General features: G+C 44.1%; 1 protein-coding gene across 2 annotated transcripts in view; it reads right to left on the bottom strand.

Moving 5' to 3' along the window:
* SHROOM3 (shroom family member 3) overlaps window positions 1–23,652 on the bottom strand; it is a 254,302-nt gene that overhangs the window by 193,045 nt on the left and 37,605 nt on the right. For both annotated transcript variants that reach the window (XM_082837589.1, XM_082837590.1), the window contains exon 2: window positions 3,254–3,408. In XM_082837589.1, the coding sequence (XP_082693715.1) occupies window positions 3,254–3,408 (155 nt within the window). The remainder of the gene's footprint in view (window positions 1–3,253; window positions 3,409–23,652) is intronic.

The raw sequence follows: 23,652 nt of genomic DNA, 5'->3' as shown, positions 1-23,652 counted from the left end.
GTAAGACTTCTCAGGAAAGTGACAGCTCTACTAAGCATAGAGCCAGATTGATCCAGAGCATGGGACTTCTACCCAGTTCTCTGTAATGTAAGGGAGGAATGTCTATCCATGTCCACCAAAGCATGTTTATAAATCCCCATCTCTAAATATGTGTGAGAAATAAAGACTGGCTCCTTCTCCTCAAACTCAGAGAGTTCAACTATAAAAATCAACACATAATAGATGAGATAAGACATATTCAAAAGGCATCTTAGAGACAAAATGTTTCCCACAGCAGAAGCAGAGAGTGCAAGGACTCTTCAGTAACCTTATCGATCCCATTAGCATATCTAAAGAAAGAATGTGTCAATCAGAAAGGGGATTTGATGTGGAGGGCAGAGAAGAAATGGGACTGGAGAGGAACACTTTGGCAGAAGGATTCCCTGCGGTCCAGAGAGGAAAGGGCTCTGATTCAGCAGCGCGAACGTCTGGCCCGCCTGGCAGACGCGTCTCCAATGGGAAGATGGGCCATCTGGCCATCAGCGTGGATGCCAGCACACTCTGGCGCCTCAGACCCACTCTTTACTCTTGAGTCTGAGATCAGCACGCAACCTCCTGACCTAATTATGGACGGACTTCCTATGGTCCTTCCTTTCTCCTGTGGGGATAAAGTTTACTGATTCTTGGGCCCCTTGGGATACTTATTCCACTTACAGCTGTCTTCTTCAAAATGAGTTAATGCGTTGACATTCTGGTGCATATCCTTCAATTTCCTATGAGTTTGGATGATGTGAATTAACATTCCTAAATTCCGTGAGATCCTGGGCACTGTCATGACCAGTTCTGTACTTGTCATGACCAGGTCTGTAAGGTTGGGGACCAGCCCCTTAACGGTGGCAAATTCACGAAGGGGATAAAAGGGTGAGGGTGGGAGCTTCTTGATAACCAGGCGTCTAGCATATTTGGTAATATGGCAATAGTCCGTATCGCCACATGCCTCTCCAACCCAATTCAGGATAATAATGAGCAAATACTGCACATCTACTATGTATTTATACTTTATACATTAAATCTTCAAAATGCCCTTTTGAGGCAGGAATTATTATTTCCTATTATTATTTTATAAATGAGAAAATTGAGGCTTATAAAAGAGGCCCAAAGTCACACAATTTGCGAACGACAAGGACAGATTTCAACCCCAGGATTGTCTGTTGCCTGTTCTGCTGGAAGAAGTGATTCAAATCTCATGTCACCATCAACTAGAAGGCATAACTGGAAGCCAGCATGACTACTTTTCATAGTTGGGAACAGGGCAGCCCTCTCCGGAGGTTAACCTATCACCAGAGTCCCATCGAAACATACCGAGAGTGTGGATTCCGCTGTCAGTCCTCAGCAGACAAATGCCAGTGTTCTCAAGTTGGACTTTGGGTTCCAGTGCCAAAGTGAGTTCAAAACCTTCAACACTCTTCTGGGCACATGGAACAGACCTAATGGTTCTGAGCCTTCCAACCCATCTATTTGAGAAATCGGCCACTGTGTTTGGGATGACTGCTTGCTTTACTCAAATCTTGACCCACAAATAATGGACCTATGCCTCGAGCTGGCCAATAATAATAAAAGTAATGGCAGCAGCGCCTGTTGTTACCATGAGTTACCATGCAGAGTATTTCATTAAAGCATTCTGATCACCTTGTAAAGTAGGTATTTTAATCCCCAATCAAAAATAAGGAAACTGAATCTTCAATAAGGTTAAGTAATTTGCCCAAGATCACATAGCTGGAAGATGGCAGCCCTAGAATTTGAACCCAGGCCTGATCTGACTCTGGTGCCTATACTTTGAGCCACTCTGCATCACTGGCCACCAGAGAAGCAAGCCCTGAAGAGAAACCAGACACAGCCCAGCACACTGCGGAGAGTCACTAGAGCCTGGGGACGTGGTGGGACCACACCCACGGCTGTGTTTTTGTGGTTGGGAGGAGCAGCTGTTCCCCTGAGCAAGGGCTCACACTCCTGAGGAGTGAATGCATGCAGGCGCAAGTGGTCCCCTAAGAGACTATATGAGACATGTTAAGAAGACCAGCTTACTGTTCACATCTTAAAAACGGCATGGGGCTTCCCTGGTGGCGCAGTGGTTGAGAGTCCGCCTGCCGATGCAGGGGACACGGGTTCGTGCCTCAGTCCGGGAAGATCCCACATGCCGTGCAGCGGCTAGACCCGTGACCCATGGCCGCTGAGCCTGCGCGTCCGGAGCCTGTGCTCCGCAACGGGAGAGGCCACAACAGTGAGAAGCCCGCGTACCGCAAAACAAAACAAAACAAAACAAAAAAACGGCATGGTTTGGTTAATGACTCCTGAAGTTCCACCAACTTAAACATTCTCGAGTATTATAACATTTATTTGTCATGTGATACAACCAAAACCTGATTAATGAAGAAATATCCAAACATATGTAAGCCCAGGACCTAGTAGGTCAAAGTAATAACACTCAGGTGGCCTGGTGAAGCTCAACCAGAAGCATCTAGACTCCTTCGTCGCTCTTCCACTCACCAGCCCTGCCACCTTCAGTAACGTACTTAACCTCTTGCGTACAAAGTGAGGATAATGCTAGCTATCTCACCAGGTTCTTGCGCAGGTTCAATGAACATATTTACCTACGTTAATATAAAACATCTCCAGCAATGCTTGGCTTGTAATAATGATTGAAAAAAATGTTTAACTTCCTTTCCTTTTCCATATGTAATTCCTTCACCACGAGTTGTTTTCCTGGAACTAAGAAGCTTCTTACTCTAAAGCATCATAACCAATCACAAGCCAAACCTTTTCCAGCAGAGGAACCACCACTATCGCGACCAGAAAAACAAAACAAACCAAACCAAAGCGGGAATTCACTTGTTTTGATGACCTACCCCGCAGACCCCCGGGTGGGTGAGGCTAATGGAATGCTCGTAAGGCACCAGCCCATGGATTTCTCCTGTCCCACAGGGAGACGACACCTCATAGAGTCTGACCACATCGGGGATCAGGGTCACGTCGCATCAAGCCCGGAAATGGATAAAGTACAGTGAACCCTGCCAAGCCAGCCCCTGCTGGGAAAGCCAGGGTTTCACAAGACCGTAGCGTCTGAAATGTCTTCACAAGCTGCAAGAGGGGCAAGGAAGATTGCGCGCGGGCTAGGGGCGGGGGGCGCCATAAGGATCCACGTGGCGAGGTTTAAAGAACAAGCTCTTTAGGGCGGGGGGAGGCGGAGGAGGAACCTGGCGCGCGCCCAGCCTACCTGCGCACCAGCAGCCGCAGGGTCTTGTAGGATCCTTTCACCAGGGAAACGGCCTCCCTCCGCGAGCTGCTCAGCACCACCGCGTTGATGCGCACCACCTCGTCCCCGGCCCGCAGTTTGGAGCTCACCAGGTCCGCTTTGCCCCCTTCTTCGATCTGCTCGGAAAGATGAGGATCCACAGGTGAGTGGCCCGGGGCCCTAGCCTGGACTCCCGCAAAGCCCGCTCCACCGGCTGCAGCCGCGCCCTACTCCCGCGGCCAACTTCAAGAAGGCAGGGATGGATGGCCTCCTGTCTCCACACCTTCCAGCCCTCAGCCTGCCCACAGAGGGCGCTCGGAAACCTAGGCTGAAGGGATGAAAGAACTCGGTTTCCATCCACAACCACTCACGACCTCCATCCAAAGTCCCTCAAAGCAACTGTTATATTCCTTTAGAAGTTGCGTTCTTCTTACCTCATTTATTTTTTATTGTCTAAAATGCTAACTCATGGGGTAAATAAATGGTGGTATCTCCGGACAATGGAATATTATTCAGCACTAAAAAAGAAATGAACTAACAGTCCATGCAAAGGCATGGAAGAACTTTAAATGCACGTTATTAAGTGAAAGAAGCCAGTCCCCAAAGGCTATATATGGAACGATTCCAACTCTATGACATTCTGGAAAAGGCAAAATTATGGCCACAATAGAAAGATGAGTGGTTAGATAGGTGGGAAGAATTGGCAGAGCACATAGGATGTTTAGGACAGTGACACTATTCTGTGTGATACTATAAGGTTGGATACATGACATCACACCATAGAACATACAACACCAAGCGTAAGCCCTAACGTAAGCTATCGACTTTGGGTGATAATGACGTGTCATTGTAGGTTCATCAGCTGTAACAAATACACCACTGTGATGGGGATGTTGGTAATGGGAGAGGCTATGCGAGGCAGTGAGGGGCAGGGGGTATATGGAGACGCTCTCTACTTTCTGCTCTGTTTTGCTGTGAACCTAAAACTGCTATAAGAAACAAAGTCTATTGAAAAGTGGAATTCATTCAACAAAGTGATTCAACACTTGCTGTATGCCAGAAATTGTTCCAGGAGCTAAGGCTGTAACAGTGGACAAAACAGACAGAAACCCTTGCTCTTCTGGCGCTTAGGAAGCAAGCACTAAACATAATTATCAAGTAACTGCTGTGTTATGTTAGAAGTTGGTGAAGTGCTTTGGAAACCAACAGAGCGAAATAATGTTTGATCCCGTGGCGTGTCAATAATGATGAAAGGGAATAAAAAGGGAAACAATAAAACAAAAACAAAAAAACAAGTAAACAAACCTGACCCGTATTTTTTCTTTTTTCAATAATTACTCTCCAGAATTGCCCCCATGTTCAAAAACCTTCAATAGGTCTCAATATATATAAAATAAACCAAATTCCTATAATAATTTTGTGAATTTGGTCCTCACCAGCTTTTATTTTAGCTAAAAGTAATACTTGGGACTTCCCTGGTGGTCCAGTGGTTGGGACTCTGCGCTCCCAGCGCGGGGGGCCTGGGTTCGATCCCTGGTCAGGGAACTAGATCCCGCATGCCACAACTAAGACCTTGTGCAGCCAAATAAATATTTTTTTTTTAAAAAAAGTAATACTTTATTTTTAAGATAATGTTCACTAATTTATTATTAAATCACTATATATTCATTAGTTTATTATAAAGGATGAAAATAATTCAGAAAGTGCGTAAAGGGAAAGGGAAAAAGTGACTCTTACCCTGGCTCCCTCCATGTTACTCTCTAAAGGTAACGCCTGTTTACAGTGTAGCTTATGAATTTCATATACAGATGGTCCCTGACTTCCTATGGTTCAATTTACGATTTTTCTACTTTACAGTGATGTGCAAGTGATATTCATTCAGTAGAAACTGTACTTTGAATTTTGAACTTCTCCTGGACTAGCGATGTGTAGTCATGATGCTGGGCAAGGTAGCAGCCACAGCTCCCAGTCAGCCATGTGGTCACCAAGGTGGATGACTGATACACTGATAACCATTCTGTAACCTTACAACCATCCTGTTTTCACTTGCAGTACAGTAGTCGATAAATTACATGAAATAGTCAACACTATTATTAAACAGACTTCGTTTTAGATGATTTGACCAACTGTAGGCTAATGTAAGTGTTCTGAGCATGTTTAAGGTGGGCTAAGCTAAGCTAAGTTCAGTAAGTTAGATGTATTAAATGCATTTTCGACTTAACGATATTGTCAACTTACAATGAGTTTATTTTGACGTAACCCCATTGTAAGTCAAAGAAGACCTGTATATATATTTTTTTCTTTTTACAGAAACACCACACTATACACACGTCCTCAGCTATCTTTTGGCATTTAACAGAGAGGCATTAAACTGAGGTGGTTAAGAGTCTGAGGAGTCAGACAAATAGCCTAAAGGAGGAAGTCACTTATTCTCTCCAGGCTTCAGACGTCTCCCTTACGACGCAAGGATAATAACAGCACTGCCTCACAGCGCTGCAGAGAGGATTAATGAGATGAGCCACATGAACTGGCAAACACGGTTCCTGGCTTACGGTAGGATTTCAAAAGTGGTAGCTACGGTTATCAAAAATCATGTATCGTGAAGATACTTCCATTTATATCAGATTCTACTCTAACATCTTGGTAGGATTCATTTAGCTATTCTTTGGCGTTGGTCATTTCCCCCTGCTTTTCTATTCATTCTACTATCCCTGCCGACCTTCTGTAAATTCACCTTTCCCCCAAACACACCGGGCCCACTCTAACCTCAAGGCCCTACACCAGCAACTCAGATTTCCCTCCACCTGGATTGCTCCCCGCTACCCACAGCACCCAGGGACAACTCTAAGAGCTGCAGTGTACCCTCAGGCTTAAGAGCTGGGGCTCTGGAACCAGACTATCTGGCTCTGTCGCTTCCTAGCTGTGTGACTTTAGCCAGGTTATTTAATCTTACTGTGCCTCAGTTTCCTCTTCTGTATGAGGATAGTACTTACCACAGAGACTTCCGTGAGCATCAAGTGAGTTCATCAAGTAAAGGGCTTAAACAGTGCCCAGCACACAGTGCCCACTCCCTGTCCATAGTCCCACCCCATCCCCAGCTTGGCTGTGAGCTCTGAAGATAGGAACCTAGACTCCATCTTTCCTTACCCCAGAATGCCTCCCCAGAGCTTTGTGCACAGGACCTCCTCGTATTGGTTCACTCATGCAACAAAGATTCACTGAGCATCTACTGTGTGTCAGGTATGGAGCTAAAAGCTGAGGGGGCAATGACGAACACCACAGATACAACAGTCCCGTTTAAATTCCAGTGTGTAGAATTGAACCCCCTCTGTATTGTTTGCCAACGTTTTCAATAAGATGAGAATGAAATGAGACCTAGGAAATGACCAATTTCTTACATAAAAAAGGAAGTCAAGGGCTTCCCTGGTGACGCAGTGGTCGAGAGTCCGCCTGCCGATGCAGGGGACACGGGTTCGTGCCCCGGTCCGGGAAGATCCCACATGCCGCAGAGCGGCTAGGCCCGTGAGCCATGGCCGCTGAGCCTGCGCGTCCAGAGCCTGTGCTCCGCAACGGGAGAGGCCACAACAGTGAGAGGCCCGCGTATCGCAAAAAAAAAAAAAAAGGAAGTCAAGAAAAGCTCATTTGTGTAGTTTATGTCATGCTCTTCTCATGACTGATTTAATGCGAAAGCAAATGTTACGAGGAAGAAAGGCATAAAGAGTGTCGTTCACTGTGCTGATAAACTATTTCCATAACACTTTGTATTTACAGAGTTTCTCATAATCTCTTCACTTTGTACGGAATTTTGAGGCTTGAAGTGCTTATTTTCAACAAGTCAGGAAATTCCCTGGCAGTCCAGTGCTTAGGACTCGGCGCTTTCACTTACGGGGCGTTGGGTTTGATCCCTGGTCGGGGAACTAAGATTCCGCGAGCCACGCAGCGCGGCCGAAAAATAAAAACAATTATTTATAACTAAAACTGAAAAAAGTGGGGGCTGGGATGATTTTTTGGTATGGTATTTATTTACCAACCATCAGCTGGGCACCTGCGCTACGAATTGATTCTCAGATCTCTCCAAACTCTGTCTGATTGATTCATGCCGTCTTCGGGTTTTAATCCCTACCAGAGATGACTTTTAGATATTTCCTCTAACACTAAGCCCTTATCCTATATATTTCAGTTTCTTTTTTCCTCTTCCTCCTTTTTCCTCCAAAGACCCTGGCTCCATCATGAAACTTCTCCTTATCAACCCAGACTGAATCTCTCTCTTTCTCTTCTAAACAATTTCTACCTGCCTGGAGACAAGCCATAGCACTACCTTTGTCATGGGTATTTCTGACCATGCCCTCTCCCCTCTTCTAGGTTTTAAACTCCTAGAGGTCAGAAACTCTTTCATCCCAAATATCTTTTGAGCATCTACCATGTGTCAGGTGCTGTTCTAGGACTGGTGAAATGTCAAGGAAGGGAACAAACTTTATGTTCTCCTTTCTTGGAGAAAGTTCTTAGTATATTTCATACCTTTGTATTAAAATACTTCCACATTCACGGAGGCAGTTCAGAGAACATACAGTGATCCAAACAAGCTGGGTTCTTTCTGCTCTTTGGGTGTTTCAATTCATCCATAAACACAACTGTCCCTGGGAGGCCAGGCGATTTCTAGTGAATCACAGGAGTCCTAGGAGGTCTGTTTGGTGCTAGGATTTACCCAGGGGTTCTACCCAATAGGCCCAAGTGAGCCTGGAATTGAGCCGGTTGGGCACAAAGTGTAGACCCCTCATCTAACTCCTTTCAGCTAACCACATTAAGGGCTGCCATATTAGTCCGTGGATTACCTGGGACCCCCATGTTACCCCCTCCTCCTCTGCCGCTGGCCCTTCTGCTGCCCTCCTCTTTGGCAGCATCAGTGTCAGTGGGTGTTCTACTTGTTGGTAACTCAGATAGTACACCTGGTTGCCAAGAAAATGGAAGCTATTGGCCAAAACAGGGCTGTGAATCACCATAACCTATATTGTTGTCTCCATTTATTATCACAAATGAGAAATTGAGATATTGAGATGCATCTGCTGATGCAGTGGTAACACAATTGATTTCAATCTATTGTGGCTAATTAAATGCATAAATCTTTTGTTTTTTTAAATCTATGAACCAATCAAGATTCATGAATTTCTTTATTATTATTATTATTATTTTGGCTGCATTGGGTCTTCGTTGCTGCATGCAGGCTTTCTCTAGTTGCAGCGTGCAGGGGCTACTCTTCGTTGCAATGCATGGGCTTCTCATTGTGGTGGCTTCTCTTGTTGCGGAGCGTAAGCTCTAGGCATGCAGGCTTCAGTAGCTGTGGCACACGGGCTCAGTAGTTGTGGCTCGCGGGCTCTAGAGTGCAGGCTCAGTAATTGTGGCACACGGGCTTAGTTGCTCTGCGGCATGTGGGATCTTCCCGGACCAGGACTCGAACCCGTGTCCTCTGCGTTGGCAGGTGGATTCTTAACCACTGCACCACGAGGGAAGCCCTGCTTAAATCTTAAGTTTATGTCGATTATGCACACTGTTTATCTAAAAATCATTATTAGAACTTTTTTAAACAATTCATATTTACAAAAGGTTTAACAATAATTCTCTTGAACGAGTCATCAAAGAGGATTATACCTCTAATCTCAACCTCTGCTGATACTGTCCACCAACAAGACTCATTGAAAAATGAAGCTTATTATTTTAAACCTTTGGACCAATACTTGAGCAGCTAAAGAGGTCACTGGCGTTGTTTGTCCAATTTCACCTGCAGAGAATTTACTCATTCCAAGAATGTGATTGTCCACAGGTTAAATGACTTCAGATAATACACCATGTACACCTGGGTGGGAAATCCCTAAGCTAACAAACTAGGGAGAAGGCGTTTATACAGCTGGAAACTAGCACACTTCGTCCCTTCTCAAATCGTAAGTGCATCCACACATGTAAGATTAAATTGATTTTGCTCTTACGACCATGTGAGGGGGTGGTTTTTGAATCCTTTATAGTCTTTCACATTGCGGGACATTTACCACCTAACATAGCGCCTGCACATAATTAGTGATTGATAAACATGTGTTGAGCAAATCTGGGGAAGCCGACTTTAAGGAAATACAATACTGGGTGATACATGCCATGATAGAAACGTATTCAAAATATAGGTATAGGCAAAAAATAGGTAAAGGGGAGAGTCGTCTGTCCGGGTCAGCAGCTGGATGAGGCATGTGAAGGGGCAAGGAGTCAGGCCCATCTCCTCCCCTCTCTCTGAACCCTGGTAGCCCAATCTAAATGCGGAAGCACAAAGCTGCCATGGGGACGGGTCCTGTGTTCTGCTTCTCCAGGCTTGTGCCCTCCAAAACCAGATGCCTCGACTCTCTGCCCCCCAGTCCTGTCCTGCATCTTATCACCACAGCAACAGCTGCAGCATCACCGCAGTCAGAAGCACGTCATGGGCAGCAACCTAGCGACCGTGTTGCAACTTCGATTAGATCAGGTCACGCTGTTCCGCATGACCCTCATCTCCACACTCAGAACAGAAACCAAAGTTCTCCCTGTGCACCGCAGACCCTGCTGGATTTGGCCCCTCACCTTTCCACTTCCTTTTGCTCTCCTCCTTGCTTACTCCACACTGGCCCTCGGTCTCCTGGTGGCCTGTGGAGTTTGTCAGGCGCACTCCCGCCTCAAGCAGGCTCTTGTAGCTGCTGTTCCCTTAGCCTGGGATGTTTTTCCCTCAGGTAATCGCTCACCCTTCTCCCTTGCCTTCTCCAGGTCTTTACACGAACTCAGCTTCTGGAGGAGGCCTTTCCTGACCACCCCTCTAGAATTACAACCTCTTCTCTTGGTTCCCATCTTTCCTTTCTTTCTTTAGCACTTCAATCATGATCTAACTCACTATACTTTTTACTTACGTGTCTTGTTCATCACCTGTCTCCCCAACAGAATGTCAGCCCCGTGGGGGCAGGGACTTGGGTCTGTTTTGTTCGCTGCTGTGTCCCCAGTGCTCAGGACAGCGGACAGCATGGGGCCCAGCACTTGCTCGATATTTATTGTATGAGCGAATGAGTCCTCATCATCATTGCTATCAGTTGTTGAGTGCCTTCTGCGTTTCAGTAACTTTACTGCATCATCTTAAAAGTCACAAAGCCTCTGTAAGATATTATAATCTCCTTTTTCTAAAAGTAAGGCTCAGAGGGGTCAAATGACCTGCTGAGGGTTGCAAAGTCAGTAGAAGGGCAGAGCTGAGGCTGCTAGCCAAAGGCCACGCTCGCCAGCCTGCTGCCTTGAGAATCCCGCAGGTCTTTGTCCTCACGCGAACACTTCTTCACTTGTAGGCCTGATCCTTCACGTGCCCGGGGAAACCTGACACCCAACACGCCTGCCTTCTCACCCTCCTCTTTCAGGTATCCTAAGAACTCCAGAGCTATTACACGAGCTCACAGGTTCAACAGAATTCACAGCTTACACATGAGAAACAGTTGGCATTTCAGTGCCACTGGGACAAGGAGAAGACCCGGCCAAGTAAAACTGAACGTGGAATGGTTTCCATTTATAATTCTATCTGGAGCTTTAATTAAAATCAAACTCATCCTGTAGACATCTACCACAGTTGAATTTCACCTGCCTTCTAATGTCTGAATTCTTGAGTGATTGCTTTTCCTTTCCGGACTACTTTCATTCCTGGATGATCCCAAGGGAGGAGTATGGGGAGGAAAGGGTAATTCAATAACTCACAGTCAATCCAACGAAACATACAATTTGTTTGCTGTTTTGTGCGATTGGTGATTTGAGGAGAGATACACTCTCCATAACTGCAAAATTATATTAAAGGAATAAGAAAATACAGAAAGAATTAAAAAAATAAGTAGATAAAGAAATCTATGGGGCTTCCCTGGCAGTCCAGTGGTTAAGACTCCATGCTCCCAATGCAGGGGGCATGGGTTCAATCCCTGGCTGGGGAACTAAGATCCTGCATGCTGCGCGGTGCGGCCTGAAAACAACAACAACAACAACAAAGAAATCTATTAAAAATCTTTCAAACAAAGCTGTTGGAGAGCTGTTGCTTTTTATTCACTTGGAATTATCGTTATAACCTGGTGGGCATTCTTGGTTTTAAGCTGTACATAAAGTAGGGACAATGAAATAAAGTGAAATTGATAAAAGTTCCTCCAAGGAACTATATCTGGCTCTCGGGTCCTATGAAATGAACAAGCATTTCTTGGACCCCAGAACTAATCGCTGGACTTTAAACAAAGCAGAGAGACATCCCTACGAGTTGCACTGAGTGACATGAGGATACAGGGATGATGCCTCCCTTTCTCATCACCTGCTTCTTGTCTAACCCCAAATCGTTCGGTTTACACTGTTGAAGACTCCTTTTTCAGGTCATAAAATGATGTGTATTGTAGTGGAAGAAAGAACACTGGGTTAAGAGTCAGGAATCCTGTGCCCTAATCCAGACTCTGGCCCTTTTTATCTGTAGGGTCCCGGATGAGTCTCTCATCCATAACATGACCTGTTGGTCATCTATTCCCACTTAAGATGACCAGCAAGGAAAATTCCACAGTTTTATTTTAAATTGGAATACATATACAACAGTTACTATTTAAAATTATATAGTCACTTTCTTTTGCTATTTTCTAAATAGGAGGTATATTATTTCTTTTTTTAAAATAAATTTATTTATTTTATTTATTTATTTTTGGCTGTGTTGGGTCTTTATTGATGCTTGTGGGCTTTCTCTAGTTGTGGTGAGCGGGAGCTACTCTTCGTTGTGGTGCACGGGCTTCTCATTGCAGTGGCTTCTCTTGTTGCGCAGCACGGGTTCTAGGCATGTGGGCTTCAGTACTTATAGCACGCGGGCTCAATAACTGTGGCTCGCGGGCCCTAGAGCACAGGCTCAGTAGTTGTGGTGCATGAGCTTAGTTGCTGCGCGGCATGTGGGATCTTCCCGGACCAGGGCTCGAACCCGTGTCCCCTGCATTGGCAGGCAGATTCTTAACCACTGCGCCACCAGGCAAGTCCCAGGAGGTATATTCTTTCTTTTCTGAGGCTCATAACCTGGACGGAAAGCCCAAGAACAGAGGTGGAAGCAGTGTGGTGTGTAAAAACTGGGGGCTCGAGAGCCAGACCACGTGGGTAAGAATCTCACTTCCAATACTGAGTGTTCTTGGGCGAAATATGCATCATGTCTGAACATCCATCTCTTTAGCCTCAATACGGGAACGAGAAGACTAACCACACAGAGTTAGTGTGAGGATTACATGAACTAAAACATTGAAGTTTCCTTACACATAGCAAGGGCTCCATAAAAGTGTTTCCTGAATTACGGGGTTTTGTGGTTTTATTTAATAAGTTTAATACTTTTCTGACTGTTTCCACCACAAGAATGTGGTGGCAACTGCAGAGACCAAGGGGAAGAAATTTGCTTGGAGGGGAAACAGGATTTACTTAAGGTCAAAGAACAGAGTTAACTTGATTTATAAGTGAAACAGGAGATAGTCTTTCCTTTGGAGGGAAGATTTTATTTCAGAGAGTGGTCCCAGGGCAGGAAGTTACTCAGTGACACCTTATGGCCCATCCAAATGAGCTGCAGCCCCTGAGAACCTAGACATGCCCACAATTCTTGATTTGCTGCTCACTGGGCAGAAGGATCTGATCTCAAAGGCAGGATAAAAGTCAAGCTTCACCTCAGCCGCTCAACAAATTATTATCTTGCAGTTGTGGAGGTCAGAAGTCTAAATCGTGTCTCACTGGGCTAACACCAAGGTGTTATCATAGCTGTGTTCTTTCGGGGGCGCGAGGGACGAATCCATTCTCTTGCCTTTTCTAGCTTTTAAAGGCTGCCTGGTGGCTCGTGGCCTCTTTCCTCTATCTTCCAAAGCCAGAGATGGCCAGTCCCATGCTACCTCGCTCTGACACTGACTCTCCCGCCTCCCTCTTTCCTTTATGAGGACCCTTGTGATTACGTTGGGCCCACCCAGATAACCTAGGAGAATCACCCCAGTCTCAAGGTCAGCTGAATTAGTAACCTTAATTCCACTTGCGATCTTAATTCCCTTTGCCATGAAATATATTCCTTGGTTTAAGATATAGACAACTTTGGGTTGGGGGCATTATTCCACCTGTCATAACCACTAACTAGCTGTGTGATGGTAGGCAAAGTTATTCCTTTCCTCTAAACCTCAGTTTACTTTCCAGAAAAACAGGGAAGGTGATGATCATAGCACCTACCCCTGGAGATTACTGAGAGAATGAAAGTAAATTATGATAATGAATGAAAAGCTTAGCACAATACCTGACACGGAGTAAGCGATCAATAAGTTAGCCTTTATCATCATCATCATCATCATCATCATTTACAGAGGTTATACACACTCAGTCCTCCACCCCTTATTGCATGCAGTAGAATGAGCATCACCATAGAGGCCTGGACCCCTGCCTTTCCCCCATCCTTCCTTTGCCCACCCCCGTTGGGACACTGAAGTAGGGGAAAGCCCAGCAAACATGACTGACAGACAAGGGACCACTGCACTCCAAGTTGAGCCCTTGAGCTCCTGGTGTCTGAGCTCTCTAAGTCAGCTCTCATGTCTTAGAAAGAGACATGTGAGGTTGTTCTAGCCCCACACAAGTTTTTCAGAGTCCCCTGAGTACGTGGAGGAGCGCTGGGGACCCCTAGGCTGTAACATGAGCAAAACTCCCCCATTCCTGGGGGGGGTGTCTATGTGCTTGTGTGTGCCCACCGTGCAAACCCCTGCCTTCTCAGAAAGTATGCTCCTATTGTCTTCCCTCTCAGTGGAGTCCCTGAGCCCCTTCAGTCATTCTGTGCCAGTGAACTCCACTGAGCTTCAAAAAGGGGAGGGGCCAAGCCTGTAGAGAGAACAAGAGGCCAAGGCTAACTGGACCCCAGCTAGCCCTCTTTCTGCTCCATTCAGATCACAGACTTGGGCAAGTACTTTCTTTAAATCTACAGGCGTTTATTTATATTTTATTCCATTCCTCAAATAATTTCAGGCATCTTAGTTAGCATGGTTATTCCATGTTCCTAAGAAAGATCCTTTCAATTGCCCCATTTGCTTACATTCAAGTTATAGTGTTTCCATTCATTAGACTGATTCTGCTGTATTTATTCATGGAAATATACCATATTATGTATAATATACATATATGTATAGAACATCTATTAAAATGCACATATACAGAGAATATATATATAAACCACTTTTCAAAAATGAAAGGAGAACTTCTTTTCATTAGCCACTTCAATGGAAAGCTAGGATCTTCGGAAAATAAATAAAATCTTTAGTTTCATCTTCTCTTTTTTTTCTGCTCTTGGGTCTGGAAGAAATTCTACTGGTCAAACACTAAAATCAGGGGCAGCAAGAAGAAAAATGACAGATGTCTAGATGTTTCGAAGCTTTGAGCATCCACTCCTAAAAAAAATGCCTTAGCTGTCAGATCTCTAGCACTTAGTAAAGATGCCTTAGTTCTACTGTTCTAGGATGAGTTTCATGGGTGCCTAATGGTTCAGTCTTAGGCCAGATATCCTTCTGCTTCCTAAGGAAAAGTCCCCCTGAGCCAGAGAAAACAGTATGACATTTATTTTAACCTCATGAACTTTGTTTCTCAAAGATTCCTCTAGGTTTTTAGATTTATGATATTAAGAAAGCTTTAGCAAAAATAAATAAATAAATAAAAAGTAAAAAAAAGTAAAAAAGAAAGAAAGCTTTAGCTTGCAACAAGCAGAATGGTAGGGTGACAAGGGTGGCTATTCTTATTACGATTATCTTGTCTCTGCAAAAGAATTCTCAGGGGTGGCTGAGCTAGAAGGACACCGGGTAACAAAATTCACACAAGCTCACCTCCTATACAAGATAATAATAGTATTCTATTAGTCACTGCTGTGAACTACCAACATTTTCAAGCTGCGTGACACTCCGAGGCCAGACTGATACCTGAAAAGGAACTAGCCAAAGGATTTCTTCACTCACGAGTTCTGAACAATGATTTATTTACTTATCTTCCACCAGAGCCATATAGTGATTAAGCCCTGGAACCATACTGCTCGGGTTCAAATCCTGCCCCCAAGCTTGGAAGCTATGTGACCTTCAACAAGTTATTTGACCTCTCTGTGCCTGTCTCCCTGTCTGTGAGATAAGGTTAATAATACCCTTCATAGGATGGTTGTGAGGATTAAGTTAATGCATGTAAAGTGTTTAGAATAATGCCATTCAGTAAATACCCAGTAATTGTTAGTTTCTCTCAGTACTTTATATTCTCTTCTGAAAATTAGGAAAACTAATATCTCTTTCACATACCTCACAGGTTATTTTAAAGGTTAGGATTAGAAAAGTTTTGTAAGACACTTTGAGACACAGAAGGTAAATTATTAGAGTGCCTCTACACCAATCAGGAAGTTGGCTTGATAATTTCCACCATCCCTAGAAGAAGGCTTCTGATTAGAAGCCAGACACTAGAACTGCTAAAAGCTGGAAATAAAACAGAAGAAGCAACTTCAGCAGAAAGGCAAAAGAAGGAAAAGAACATGTTCGGTCTACCTACTATCTGTTAGGAGCTTGACGTGTGTAATATCGTTTAATTCTCACCAACACTTATGAGGTAGGTATTTTGTTGACAAGAAAACTAAGACCCAGAAGATTAAATAAGCTGCCCAAGGTCACAAAGTTATAAATAGCAGAGCCAAAATCCAAACCCAGATCTGTCCAAAGCCAAAACCCATCACACATTCGCCCACCCAACTATAAAACAAGCAGCACCCTACCCTTTCAAAAAAATAAAGCTGTCGTTGTGTTCGTGTAACGAAACAACAGAGAAGGCCAATGTGGTATCAGTGATCAAGGAAAGTTACCTACTGATCACTATAGCTCTCCACTTGACTAGTGAGCAACAGATTCTGGGGAAACTCCTTGAAAGGACCCCATCATACAGCAGCTGGAACACTGCAGCCCTCCTAAGAGGTAGCTCTGCCGTGCTTGGCTACATCCACAAAGATGGCCAAATGAATAGATAAAGGTCCAGAAAAAGTATAAATATGTGTTGCGTGAATGAATAAATGAATGAAGGAAAAGTACAATTGTCCCTTAACACTTAAGGATATTTTGTCCTTCACAAATACCCAAATTCCAGTACAGTCTTTCTAACCCCACCACAGCCAACCCCAGATTTGAACTGCCTGCCACCAGATTCCCACCTGCTATGATGCTTCCTTGTTGCCGTCATCTGCAAACCCTCAGGTCCCTCCTCCTCATTCCCTGAAGATCTTTAGCCCTGGCTCACTGTCAGCCTCTCACCAACATTACTCCTACCAGAACATACGATGCCCATAACCTCAGACGATCCTCTGTCCTCCTTAACTCCCTCCTCCAAGCCATCGTGGCTACTGGCTTCCACGGTCAGACCCTAGCTGTGTCATTACCTATATGCAAACCCTCCATAATCCCAACTTCAAGCACCCCACTCTCTGACCACCTCCTCCTATCTTTTTTTTTTTGTAACAGCTTTATTGACATGTAATTCATATACTGTAAAATTCAGTCTTTTAAAGTGATCAATTCAATGTAGTGTATTCAAAGAGTTGTACAACCATTACCACAATCAACTTTAGAATATTTTAATCACCTCCCCCTCAAAAACACCAAACCTATTATCCTTCACCACCACCCCCCCCCCCCAATTCCCCAATTCTCCCATTGATCCCAGTCTAGGCCACCACCAATCTACTTGGTGTATCTATTTATTTGTGTATTTTGAATATTTCATATCATACAATACATGGTCTTTTGTGCCTAGCTCCTTTCACTTAGCATGTTTTCAGGGCTTATCCAAATTGTAGCAGAATGAAGTATCAGAACTTCATTCCTTTTTATTGCCAAATAATACTCTGTTTTATTTATCTATTCACCAGTTGATAGACATTTGGGTTATTTCCACTTTAGGGCTCTTATGAATAATGCTGCAATAAACATTTGTGTAAAACTTTTTATGTGATGTATGCATTCATTTCTCTTGGGTCTGTGCCTAGGAGTGGAATTGCTGGGTCATATGGTAACCTACGTTTAACATTTTGAGGAACTGCCAGACTGTTTTCCAAAGTCACTGCACTATTTTATAATCCCATCAGCTGTGAATGAGGGTTCCAATTTTTCTACATCCTCCTCAACACTTATTGTTTGTCTCTGTTATTACAGACATCCTGGTGGGTATGAAATGATATCTCGTGTGGTTTCGATTTGCATTCCCTCTCCTCTCTTTTCGGTTCATTTGTTCTAATACTCTGACTCCAACAGTTTTTTTGATTCCATTCATTGTTCCTATGGCTCTTTCACTGTTTCTCACCCATTTCAAGGAAGTGCTCACTTCCCTCCTTATCCATCTTAATGTCCGTGGACTATCATTATAATCAGTTATTTTCATAAACTATCAACTTTTTTGCTCTTCTCTTTCTTCCTCATACTCACCTGGCAAAACCCCAGACTTGTTTGAATCAAGCTCCCCATCTATGCCACACTTTTATCTGCACAGTTGAAAGTAGCTGGTCTCAGTTTAAACCCATGACCTGCAACCTCAAGTCAGCCCTTAATGCTACCCGGCAATTCTAAATCCATTCACTGGACAATCCCCAAAGCCATACTTTCTTCCACTCCCCTGGTCAATTTCATAGCTTTGTCAGCTTCAACCCTTCACCACCATCCTGACACTGACCTTGCTTCCTATTTGGCCAAGAAAAGGGACGTAATCAGAAGACAATGCCCCAAACTCACACCACCACATGGACTTCTCTATTTACTTTATCATCTTTTCTGTTGCTAGGGCTGGACCAACTATAGCGATGGTCCCTTTTGTGTCCAAGATCACCTCCTTTGTCACCTACTCATAAGCTCTATTCCAACCATTGTCCCCTCTCAGGCGTTAACACATTTTCCCACTCTACTGGATTATTCTCATCACTGAAAAACATTCTATTATTTCTCCCATGTTAAAAAAAAAAAAGCAATCTTCCAATCCTACATCTTCCTCCAGCTATATTCCCTTTTCTCTCTATAGCCTGCATCTCATCTGAACTTCAGGCTCCTATTTTTTTTTAATAATTAATTTTTATTGGAGCATAGTTGCTTTACAATGTTGTGTTAGTTTCTGCTGTACAGCAAAGTGAATCAGCTCTCTGTATACATATATCCCCTCTTTTTTTGGATTTCCTTCCCTTTAGGACACCACAGAGCACTGAGTAGAGTTCCCTGAGCTATACAGTAGGTTCTCATTAGTTATCTATTTTATACATAGTATCAATAGTGTATATAGGTCAATCCCAATCTCCCAGTTCATCCCACCACCACCACTTTCCCCCCTTGGTATCCATACGTTTGTTCTCTACATCCGTGACTCTATTTCTGTTTTGCGGGCTCATATATTTAATTGCCTGCTGTTGGATATTTATTTGGCATCTCAAATTTCACAAAGGCTAAAATTAAACTCCTGGTGTCCCCCCGAACCTCTTTATGGCAAATAGCATCACTATCTTCCAATTTCTCAGACCAAACACCTCAAGAAGTCTCTTTCACATTAGACACTGAATCTATCAGCAAAGCCTAAATTACTACCTCAAAAATATGCTCACAATCTGACCACTTCTCACCACCTACACTGCTACTGACCTGCTCTGACCTGCCACCATCTCTCACCTGGATATTTAGTGGGATCCTAACTGGTGCTCCTGCTTCTGCCCTTGTGTACCGTCTACTCATTCCACATCCCTACTCCATAATGTATTTTCTTTCTTCCTTTCTTTTTAATTTTTCCCAGCTTTACCGAGATATTACTGACATACAACATCTGTAAGTTTAACGTGTACAATGCGGTGATTTAATATATGTCCCATAACGTATTTTCAGCACAGCAGCCAGAGTGATCATTTTAAAATTAAGTCAAACATGCCACTCTTCAGCGTAGCACCATCTAATGGCTTCCCAACCCACTTAGAGTAACAGCTCAAGTCCTCTCAATGGCCTTCCAGGCCTTACACAATCCTACAACCTGCCCCTCCGTATCTCCTCGACCTTTCTTTTATCACGCTCCCTTGGGGCTACTCTACTTCAGCCACCCTGGTTTTGCTGAGATTCCCTGAACTGTCCAAGAACACATCTACCACATGGTCTTGGCACTTGATTCGAAGTCTCGATGCAGAGACCAGGCAGCCACACGGTTTGCTCCCTCCCCTCCTTCAGGTCTCCTGCATGTTTCAGAAGTTTAGCAAAGCTTAAACTGATTCTGATTTTCCAAATCAGAAAATTGCTGGGGCAGGGTTAGGGGAGGTTGGAATAAAAGAAAAAAGAGAAAAGAAAAAGGATATTTAAACTTTGAGGTTCTCCTAAAGGCCAGGGTCTAGTTGCTTACTAGTTGGCTTAATCCTCAACCTACAGGATGAGGATGATTATATAGCCGTTTTACAGATGAGATAACAAAGGTACAGGGAAATTAAGTCATAACCCTAACAAACCTCTAGTAAATGGTAGAGCTTGGTATCCAATCAAAAATCGAACCTCAAAACCTATCCTTGGCCCATGACATCACAGATATCCAGCTTCCCATTTAGTTGAGAACGAGTTGGGAATGGATGCCCATTACAAAATTCAAATATTTGCAATAGTAAGAAAATCAATGTGGCTTATTTTTACAAATTCTTCACCTTGACTCTACCTTAAAATGAAACTTCTTCTGTGTGCTCAACTGTAGGTTAATTAGATTCCAGAGATTCCTGGCAATCTCTCAAGTAATCATCTGGGATCACTTTTGCATGATAAAAATTCCATCGAGTGGCCCACCTCACCCAGATGCTTGTCAGCAAATTTACTCCTTCCAGTTGCTAAGGAGGCATAAACAGAAGGTCCTGTCAGTGAAAGAAATGGACGGAAAGTAATTTGTTAATGGCTTTACTCAACAGTGCCATTTCCAAAAGTCCATGCTGGGTGGCCCAAATATTTAGAAATCCACGCTCCACAGACCTTTAACGATGAGTTGTAAGCCTGGGCCTCGCACAGATGCCTAAGGAAGCTTGGCGTGTGTCCGGCTCCCGCTGTTACTCGGCTGCTATAACCCATCCCCACATTCATTATCTTTCAGCTCTCAGCCCGGCATTCCTTCCTCGCCCCGGCCTGTTCTTCTCCCCTGACCTCTGACTTACGTATTTGCTTTTTCCTGTTTGGAATCCTTGCTCAGACTAACTTCAATCACTCAAAAACTGTGCTGTGAGGATGGAGGTGAATGCGGGGGGAGCAGCGACAACCAAGAGACTTACGCGGAATTGTTTGTGCCGTGCCTCCTGGTCAACCTCTCCCTCCTGATTTAATGGCGATGGGTTATTCATTAAATGACCATGACCCACCATGGAGAGGCCGGTTTCTATTGTAGGCCAGTTTTCTGTAAACAGTAAATCGGCTCAATAAAGTAGCCGATTTAGACTGTCTTTTCCATGCTGGTTATCTCCGACAGTTGAAGTTTGGGAATTAAATGGTGGTCAGGATATTATGGAGTAGCCCCCGGAGTTTTATTAATTGCCCTCAGTAGGGACTTCCCTGGCGGTCCAGTGGTTAGGACTCTGTGCTTCCACTGCAGGGGACACGGGTGCAATCCCTGCTTGGGGAGCTAAGATCCTGCATGCCCCGAGGTGCAGCCAAAAAAAAAAAAAAAAAAAAAAAAATTACCATCAATATAACGATAACTTCCAGTTGGAAACGTTTCCCAGGTACTAATTCATCTAAAGTTAACCAATTTAATGCAGATAACAATCTTGAGAGGTCGGTTAGGATTGCACCCATTTTACAAAGGAGGAATGTGAAATAATTTGCCCCAAAGTCCAGTATTAAATATGGGGGATTCAGACTCAGTTTAACTCCAAATCCATTAGGCAACACACCTTCCGATGGCTGGCAACATCCAATGAAAATATTAATTTCTTTCTACATGTACCGGTCCATATATATATATATTTATGTATATATATATATATGGAGAGAGAGAAAGAGAGAGAGAGAGAGAGAGAGAGAGAGAGAGAGAGAAACTGCTCTGTCCTGGGCTCAGAACATACAAAAACATTTGATTTTCACTCCCCTGTGATCTAGTTGAAAATGAAAGGCCTATAAAAAGAAAGATAACTAGCATTGCAAGGTGGGTAGTATATCCAAGTGTCAAACATGAATTAGAGGGCTTCCCTGGTGGCACAGTGGTTAAGAATCCGCCTGCCAATGCAGGGAACACGGGTTCCAGCCCCGGTCTGGGAAGATCCCACATGCTGCGGAGAAACTAAGCCCGTGTGCCACAACTACTGAGCCTGCACTCTAGAGCCCGCAAGCCACAACTACCAAGCCCGTGTGCCTCAACTACTGAAGCCCGCGCACCTAGAACCTGTGCTCCACAACAAGAGAAGCCACCGCAATGAGAAGCCCACTCATCTCAACGAAGAGCGGCCCCCGCTAGCCACAGCTAGAGAAAGCCCGCGTGCAGCAATGAAGACCCAACACAGCCAATAAATAAGTAAATAAAATTAAAAACAAATAAACAAACATGAATTAGAAACAGGCAATGCAGTGTGTGTGTTCAGAACAGAGAGAAATCACTGAGGCCAGGCAGGACCAGGATGGTCTTTTGTGGGGAGAGGATATTGACCTGTACCTGGAAACCTCCTAGGCCACTTGCTATAGGCTTCTTGAATTATATAAAACTTGGGCCAGAGAGTAAATCTTTTCCATGGTCCCCAGGGAGGAAATTGAAACAAGGACAATGGAGTATGTGTCATATTAAGGCCCAATTTTTCCTTTTAGAAACAGGTTGATGGGTCATGGACTGTGTGTGCATGGCACAGACTTCAAAACAACTGTCTTAATGTGTAGACATTATTTGTTGTTTATCTGAAGTTCAATTTTAGCTCCATCTCCAGTATATTTGCTTCCTAAATCTGGCAGCCCTACTCTCACCACCACATCCTGTTCAGGACTGCCTTCCTTGAATGTTTTCATTGACTCTGAAAAGAAGAACCTTTGGAAACGGGAAGGAGATGGTTCAACTTTGCAGGCCAGGACCTTGCTTTGGTCATTGCAGCCAGAGGTGAGTTCAGGCGAGAAAACCTCACATGAAACAAACTCATAAAAGACTGACACATATATTCAAACCAACCAGACTTGTGATGTTCCAAGCCACCAAGCTTTTGCCCAGTGCCTGGAATGCCCTTCTTCCCATCCCTCACCATTTGCTTAGTAAACTCATTCATCCATTATTTATTTAGTCCATTCATTCGTTGAGTCAGTCAATATCGGTTTAGCACCTACAGTGTACCAGGGACTGTACTGGCAGCTGAACACGTACACTTCCCTCGCTATTCAAGCAAAAATAATCGTGGTGATAGCTAATACTTTTTAGGACTTGCCATGGGTTAGGCACTGGACTAAATGCTTTATATCTATTAAGACGTTTAATCTTCACATAGCACTATGATGTATTTATTATTATTACTCACGTTTAACCAATAAGGACATCGAGACATAATGAGGTTTAAAAAAACCCCATTTGTTTGCAGTCCAATAGTTAATAAATTGTTAGAGGCAGGATTTGAATCTAGCAGTTTCCGGAACCTGCAAAATGTCTTAACACTATATGAAACTACTATCTCTTCAAAACCCTCCCCTCTTGACTTTCCCTTCCTACAAGTTAGTCATGTCTCCCTCCAGGCTCATGTACCACTGTGAACTTCGTAAATGTCATTAATAAATCTGTTTCACTGCCTCATAGATTCTTAGCTTATATGTCCGTCTCCTGGATCAGACTGTAAGCTCCTCCAGGGCAGGAACGACACCTTATTCATTTTTGTGTCCTGAGCACCTAGCACAGTTTGTGGCATAAAATAAGTGTTCAATACATGTTGCTGGATGGATTTCTTGCCAGTTGTGGGAAGCTAGAATGGTTCACGTATCAGTTAGAGTCAATCTAGGAAAACGGAAATCACTCTAAGTATTTAAAACAGAGGGAACGAAACACAGGGAATTGGTTGTGTAGGTAACGGATGAGCTCCCCAGGCACGGCGGGAAGCCACTACACCCCCAGTCCCAGGGGGCAGGGGGTCTGCCCAGTGGAACCAAGGCAGGCAGGATCTAATGGAAAAGACAAAACATTGTCACAGACACTGTCTCAGATCAAGAGACAGAAATACCCTGACTCTACCTTCCTCCAACCATCCAATCAAAGTATCCATCTCCCATTGGCTACACCCTGCCAGAAGCCAGCTGACTGGGAAGACTGAGAAGTGAAGCCTGCAGGGGTCAGCCAGGACTAGCTTTAGGGCACGAAGACCCAGGACAATGGGCAGAGCA

Source organism: Leucopleurus acutus (assembly GCF_964270905.1).
Source record: "Leucopleurus acutus genome assembly, chromosome: 4".
NCBI lineage: Eukaryota > Metazoa > Chordata > Mammalia > Artiodactyla > Delphinidae > Leucopleurus > Leucopleurus acutus.
This window is presented reverse-complemented; position numbering and strand designations above follow the sequence as displayed.